Below are 7,654 nucleotides of genomic sequence, written 5' to 3'. Positions count from 1 at the left end.
ATTATAGGCTATAAGTGGGTAAACTTCTTGCTTCTCCAGCAGTTTAATTCCCTTGTTCTTAAAATGTGCTATCTCCATCCAAAAACAAATGATCCCAAAGAAAGTATTGCTGGCATACCAGAACAGTCTGCAAGACAATTTCTATACACTATCCACTGCAATCTAGGGATGTGTATGGAACCAGCTCCCTTCGAGCTGATGGGGCAGGGATGGAGGAGGGTGCAACTACCCCCCCTTTCACTTCCCCCTCTGGCGCTCTGTGTATAAATAGTCCAACGGGGCGGCAGTGTACCTCCTTGCTGCCCCGTTGTTTCAGTGACCAGAAGTGACCAGAAGTGCACACATCACTTCCAGTCACTTCCGGTCACTGAAACGATGGGGTGGCAAGAAGGTATGCTGCTGCCCCTGCTGGACTGTTTATACACAGAGCACCAGAGGAGGAAGCATAGAAGGGTGGGGCAGTGCCCCCTCCCCTGTCATTAAAGCCACCCCTGCCCGCACATTTGAACCAGTTAAAACATGGGGGTTCTGAACCTGTTTGGTGTTCTAAGAGTAGAATGCTGAACAGGTTTGTGCACACCCCTACTGCAATCCCATGTAGTTAAGAAGCAAGCAATAAAACTACTTAGAAGTACAGTATTTTGAATTTTTCTTTATCATGACATGTAGTGTTGTCTATATGGATAGAATGGAACTCTTTATACAAAAATATTGTCTACCCCAACCTCACACATGAGATAAGGGATGTAGAACAGGTTTCCCCAAGGTCATTATAAGTGGACCTGGGCAGACCTGGAGGCTGTTCTCATGCACAGCCAAGACTGGGCTTGGCTGCACGGAAGAACCAGCAGGAAGCTCCCCGCAGTGTGTCTGCAAAAAGCCCACCTACAGAGCCCACCTCCCTTATTACATTTTTATTCTACCTTTTTTTCCTGTCATGGGACTCAAGTTGGCATGCAAAAGTCTCCCCGATGGTCTCATGTAGGCACTACCCAGACCTATACAGTACCTGCTTATCTACAGAAAAGTTGAGTGTCGTGTGCTTTTAAGATCATGCTCTAGAATCAACTTCTGCAACTTCTCACACCTGCCCCAACTTAGTGTGCTTTCAGATATTAGTGAAGAAGAGGTTTCAGCTATGCAGTCATTTCCATATTCAGGGGATAGCGCTTATACCATTTGAGGGTAAATTGAATAGGTTCACAAATTAAAAAATGGTTAGCAATATTCACTTCTGTTAATATTCAGGTATTCTTTGGCCTCAGTGAACAGAATGAGCTATTTAAATATTGATAAACTATTCAATAACCAGATTTACAAAAATAAGCTATACAATAGTGAAATTACAAAAATGTCGACAGAACAACTTTCACCCTGTGAAGTGCACATCCTCTGTTTTTGGTTTTTTTTTGGGGGGGGGAGTTGTAGTCATTTGTGGGACTATGAAATGGGATGAAATGTTTGCCTATTCAGAGTGAGGGCAATGTTTGTTGCCCTCATTATTATTTGATGTTGTTGACATCATCATTTAACTAAATGTGATAGGATAGATCTTGAAACAAGAACAACCATACTGGTTCTTTTAAAAGGTGTGGAAGCAGCTGCTAGAGGAGCAGTGTATAGGAGTGAAATACACTAAAAAGGAACATTTGGGGAGATCTTTCAGAGAACGTATCAGAACCCATAAATCCTTTCCTTTTTTTTTCATTAAACATGTTCAACAAAAATTGTATAAAGTCCTATCATATAGACCTCCATAACACTGAACAAATAAACTATGCTTTACAGAAAATAATACATTAACAATGAATTAAAAAAGGAACCATTTCCTATTATTATCTTAAATATTTACACTTCTTTTTTAAAATCAAAAATTCCTTCAAACTTTTACTTTACTAGTTCTCACCTCTTCCTAATTTCTGAATCCACAACAATTTGCCTCTTCTTGTGAGGTGGAGGTGGTGGGAGCTCCTCTTTAGCATGCTTAACCAGGATTTGTTCTCTGGTAGTCACCATAGTTACAGTTTCCATTACTGTTGTCTGTGTTAGTGATGTTTGAGTGGTAGCAACAGCCTGTGAAATCTGTGAAAAGTATTGAAACAGAGGTCACATATTGCTTGAAAGACTTTCATAAAGACTGTTTGGAGTGCCAATAGAAAATAATGAGAAACTGCTCTTCCTTGTTCACAAGTTGACCTTCAGAAGAAAACAGCAGTGTATTGAACTCAAACCAAATTGTTTTATCTGACTCATGCTAGGTGAATAAGACATATGAAAAAGTCAATATCAAAATCAGGAGGAAACCCAAATCGAATGTATTTATGGCGCTGTTTATATCAAGTCAAGCGAACAAAGGCAAAACCTTAAAGTTCAGTTTTGTGAAACGCAATAGAGAATATGTATGTGTGCATTTGTATTCTTTGCTTCAGAAGCTGGCTACTTCAACAAGAAAAAGGCATATTCTTTGGAAAACTAATTGAAATAAAAAGGGGAACCATTGCCTATTCACAAGGATTCAATTTATTTTATGTGTTTCCAAAGTGACCTATTCTCCTGTTTTGCTAATGAAGTCACTGCCTAGACAAGTCAACAAAAAAGGAACATTCTTGATGGAATTACTGCCATCTTTTTCCCCTGTACCCTGGAACAACATTCCCTGACCCACAAGAACAAAGCCAAAGAGGCAGATCTCAGTGGTAGAGCAGGGAAGGCTTCTCTTCCTAGTGCTATTCAAATCACTTCTAAATTCAGGAGACTCTTAAAAAATCAGTCCTAGTGCTATTCAAATCACTTCTAAATTCAGGAGACTCTTAAAAAATCAAAAACTCTTTTCTCTATCTAGATGCAACTGATCCAGGCATATGGTCTTCCCGATGCTTCCCTGGCAACCCCAGTACCACTAACATTTCACAGTTGTGGAGATTCCGAGTCAGTCTACACAGTAAGATCCAATTCCACCCCCGCAACTGTATCTTCTCCTTCACATAGGGAAATGTTAGTATAAACAATACAAGAGCAGCACAATGATACATTTGACAGCAATTTCTATAATCATGGCATCATCCTTTTCAGCCATAGCAACATGGAAATGAGCAAGGCTGCATCCATTTATAGGAATGGAGAGGAAGGTGGAGGAGAAACTCTCAGCAGGTGCTTGGAAAATATTTACTGAAGTAAGCTGGGTGGGATAAAATCCTTTTTCAGGGAAAACTCTTCTTCATGGAGCGATGCCTCTTCAGTTTGTGCTGAAGAGGAATTATATAAATAGAGTTGTCACTGAAGATGGCTTTCATATCCACAATACACTCAGCTTATGCAATAAACAGCTCTTAAGGTTTCTTACTCTCCTGTCGTGCTCTCTCTCTCTCCACACACACACACACACACACACACACACACACACACACACACACACACACACGGAGAGAGAAAGAGTGTGTAGTATGAGAAAGAATAATTTGAACAAACGATATAGGCTATAGGTATAAAATGACATATCTAAAAGATGTCCTTTCTTAAAAAAATTTTAAAAAATAGTGTTGTGATTTGTGAATGCATTCGAAAATATAATCTTCCAAGTGGGAAGTTCCTTTATATTCATTTATTGCAATTATCTTGAAACCATATTGCTCCAGTTACAAAGCTGTGCCCCTGGAGCAAAGACCACATAATAGGAAACTTGCCTCAGCAAAAACTAAAATTAGTCCAAATTAGCTAAACTGGACAAGAATTATCTTCTATAATTGCATCCCCTGTGAAGTACAAATAGCCACTTCCACTACATTTTGTCAAACTGACTAGCTATGCATTGCAATTGTGACTTACACCCTTTCATTTATATCTTGTTCATTTATTTCACCCCCAAACGAATTCTGCCACTGTCTGCTGAATTAGAAACAAGTTGTTCTAGTGAGAACTAATCTAACTACTTTCCTTTCACTCTCTCCACAACTGCACTAAATTTGGTCCAAATCGGTCAGGCATTTTGTTTGTTTATCTATTTATTGAAAATATTTCTACACCACCCAAAACTTGCATCTCTGGGCGGTTTACAATTAAAATCATTAAAATCATCAAATCATTTAACAATTAAAATCATTTAAAACACTGAAAAAATTTAAAACCCAATATTAAAAATATTAGAACTATGAATCTAATTAAAATCCTGGGTGAATAAATCTGTCTTCAGTGCCTTTTTAAAAGTTGCCAGAGATGGGGAGGCTCTTATTTCAACAGGGAGCGCATTCCAAACTCCAGAGGGAGCAACAGAGAAGGCACGTTCCTGAGTAGCCACCAAATGAGCTAGTAGCAACCGCAGATAAACGTCTCCAGATGATCTTAACAGGTGGTGGGGCTCATGGTGAAGAAGACGTTCTCTTAAATACCCAGGGCCTAAGTGGTTTAGGGCTTTATAGGTAATAACCAGCACCTTGTATTTTGTCTGGAAACGTAATGGCAGTGTAGTTCCTTCAACACAGGAGTAATATGGTCTCTCCTAGATGACTCAGATACCAACCTAGCTGCTGCATTCTGAACTAACTTGTTTTCTGACTATGTACAAAGGCAGTCCCACATAGAGCACATTACTGTAATCCAGCCTAGAGGTTACCAGCATATGTGCCTCTATTTTGAGGTTGCTCACCTCGAGAAATGGACATAGCTGGCATATCAGCCAAAGCTGATAAAAAGCATCTCTGGTCACCACCTCAAACCTGGGACATCAGGAAATGGTTCGGACCCAGAAGCACCCCGCAGACTGCGTACCAGTTCCTTCCGAGGGAGCATGACCCCATCCATAAGCGGCAGATCAAACTCAGCTCCCAATGAATTTTCATTGCAATACTATATGTTTGCTCTGAATAAGTACCAACAAATGTTCAATGTTCAATTTACTTACATAGAAACATTTTTACCGTTTCAGCCTTAGGAGATAATCCTATGCACATTTATCTAGGAGCAAGACCCAATGAATGCAGTGGAGCTTGCTTCTGAACAAACATACAAGGGATCATGTTGTCAAGCTAATCATATTTAATGCCTTAAACTCTAATTACGTTTATAGAATACTCTCCTATTTCTAGTTTGATAACAAAGAGCAGCATCATTTATATTTTTAAGTAACTGGACAACTGGGATGCCAATCTGAATTACTAATTAAAATGTATTATCTTATGGAGCTGCCTAATATTGAGTCATAGCTTTGGTTCATTTAACCCAGTATTGTCTATCTTGTTTGGTAATGATGCTCCAGGATCCTAAGCAGAGCTCCCCCACTCCCCATTATCACCCAATCCTTTGAACTAGAGATGCCAGAGACTAAACCCTCATCCTTCTACATGCAAAGCATGTGCTCTACCAATGTGCTATGACACTTCCCTTAACAGCATAATTTAGACTCCACCAAACTGATCACAATAAAAAAGAAAACATTCTGAGAGTGTAACATCTTGGCTGTGAATGCCACCACCAATGCTTTCGGAGGGTTTTTTTTACCGTTCAAAGCTAATCAATAAGGGCCAATGCAAACATCACTTTGGCGATCTTTTCACTTTGGTTAAAAGACTATGACAGGCTGAGAAATTGTGTGTAAAAGTCATTAAAATCAGTGTGAGAAGTTATCAGTTAACAACTTAAGTCCTATTTATTTTATTTATATTATATCCCATATTATAGTTCCATGGAAACTATACAAAATATCCTCACTAGAGATTAATGTGATTTTATTGTTTCAGAAACTGCCACAATAACTTGGCTTCCACATGGTACCAAATTCAGGCAGAATTTTCTGCTCTCATCATTGGTCTCTTTCCCAGTCATCCTTTGGTGTCACTCTTTAGCCAGTGGCTGACATCTAAACTAGTGTTGCGCTAGTGCATCAATATAAGTTGTGCATATGTAAGAAAATTGAGGAGTTGTGCAAACTTGTGGTGCTCCACAATGTTGTGCAACCATTAGTGGAAGACCTTCAGGACATATGCATTGTTCTGCTACAAGGCTGTACAACCTGTTGTGCATCACGTTGCACAATGCTTATGAACATCTTCCACTAGTGAAAGGACTAGTCTGAAACGGACGCTCCTTTCTCTGTGTCCTCGCACTAGTGCTGTGTCCTTGCACTAGTACAAGAGCATTATGCTAGCACAGCACTAGTGTGGATGTAGGCTACTGTCTTCTAGGCAGATATTGACTCCAAAGCAAAAGAGTAGGACTAATCCACTGAAACTCACTCAGTACTTGATGGTGGCAAATTAACTGAAGCATGACTAAGTTTCTCTAAATTGGAACCATGTCAGGAATGCCATGAAGAAACCCGGTCCACACCCTCTTCCACAAATTATGCACAAGGAGGCTGTTATGAATAGACAATACCACCCCATCCTAGCCTTCCATAACTAGTGATTAGGAAGTATGCACACAGAAACCATAAGCAACAGACTTCCTAAGGAAAGGTCCACATTCCCCTGGGGAGCTAAGCATTCCACAAAGACAGTGCTTAAAGCACAGCAGACAACATGTTTTCATAGGTATCTAGGAGAACAAGCTTTTTGCAAGAAAGAATGAACTTTGATCTTCTCTTCTTCTAAAATGGCACATGTGTTCTTCCATTATGGCAAGGCAGCAAAATGGAATGAAAATTTAGTTACGTGGCATGATGGAGGGTGGGAAGGGACGTTCTGGCAGTAATTTTACTACTCTAGCTCTAATGGTTCCCCATGGCCTCTGACAGAGGGAAGGTTTATGGCAATCATTTTGTAGTCTCCCTCCCTCCCTCCCTCCCTCCCTCCCTCTCACTGCCCTTCGATTCAGGGCAGAGCAGCAGGAAATTGCTCACCAACCCTTCCTTCCTTCCTTCCTTCCGTCAGTTATCAGCAGCTTCCAAACCGCCCATTTCCTGATTCTTCTTCCTTATCCATGAGTAGCTATCCTGTTTCTCTTTCCTTGTATCCTGTCACCTTTACAGTGAAGTCACATTCCACTGTCCCTTTTTTGCTTATATGTGTCTGTGACACAGTTGCTTGTCTCCCACCATTCTACCAGCATCTGCCAATAAAGAGACAGGTTTCCCACATCTCTACTCTAGCCAAGAAAAAGCCCACAGTTCTAAAACAAACATCCATTCCACTTCAGGCACTTTCCTGGCATATGATTTAACTGTCATCAGCTAACAGAGAGATAGTTATGACAAACCTGCTTAGAACTGCTCTCCAGCTTCTGCGCCAGACTATCCCACCGCTGAGCAATGTTTTCTAGCCATCCTTCCAGCTTTTGAGATAGTGCTTTATTTTTTACAGCTGACAGGAGGTCCTGGCTGAGTGACTTCAGTTTATCCATAGTCTGTCTCTTGATCTCCAGTTCTCCTTTCAAGATCTGTAAAAACAAAAGGAGTCACCTAGCTGAAGAGAAGTGCTGCTGAATGTATAACAGAGTAGGCCCTGGTGAAAATATGCTAAAATGGAAGACAGAACAGAACTAAATTGCGTGGTGTTTGTAGAGTGGCTATACAAACACCTAGACAAATACCAATGAATTTTGATGTAAACCAATTACATAAATGTAAATAAATAGTATCTGTGGTATCTTGGACTTCTAAATAATTATTTTACACAAATTACAACTTTATTTTGTGTATGTCAAGCTAGGAGTGAATGCTTTA

The 7,654-nt window shown here is 40.1% G+C and overlaps 1 protein-coding gene across 18 annotated transcripts in view; it reads right to left on the bottom strand.

The window, feature by feature from the left end:
• DMD (dystrophin) overlaps nt 1-7,654 on the bottom strand; it is a 1,901,967-nt gene that overhangs the window by 1,156,683 nt on the left and 737,630 nt on the right. For all 18 annotated transcript variants that reach the window (XR_008319265.1, XM_053308495.1, XM_053308494.1 and 15 more), the window contains 2 exons: nt 7,189-7,368; nt 1,907-2,082 (listed from right to left, as the gene is read on the bottom strand). Coding sequence is in view for 17 of the 18 variants with exons in the window: in XM_053308495.1 (XP_053164470.1) it covers nt 1,907-2,082; nt 7,189-7,368 (356 nt within the window). In the remaining variant the exon portion in view is untranslated. The remainder of the gene's footprint in view (nt 1-1,906; nt 2,083-7,188; nt 7,369-7,654) is intronic.

This window comes from Hemicordylus capensis, chromosome 3 (genome assembly GCF_027244095.1).
Source record: "Hemicordylus capensis ecotype Gifberg chromosome 3, rHemCap1.1.pri, whole genome shotgun sequence".
In the NCBI taxonomy this organism is placed as follows: domain Eukaryota; kingdom Metazoa; phylum Chordata; class Lepidosauria; order Squamata; family Cordylidae; genus Hemicordylus; species Hemicordylus capensis.
Note: the sequence above shows the minus strand (reverse complement) of the source record. Positions and strands in the feature narration are given on the sequence as shown.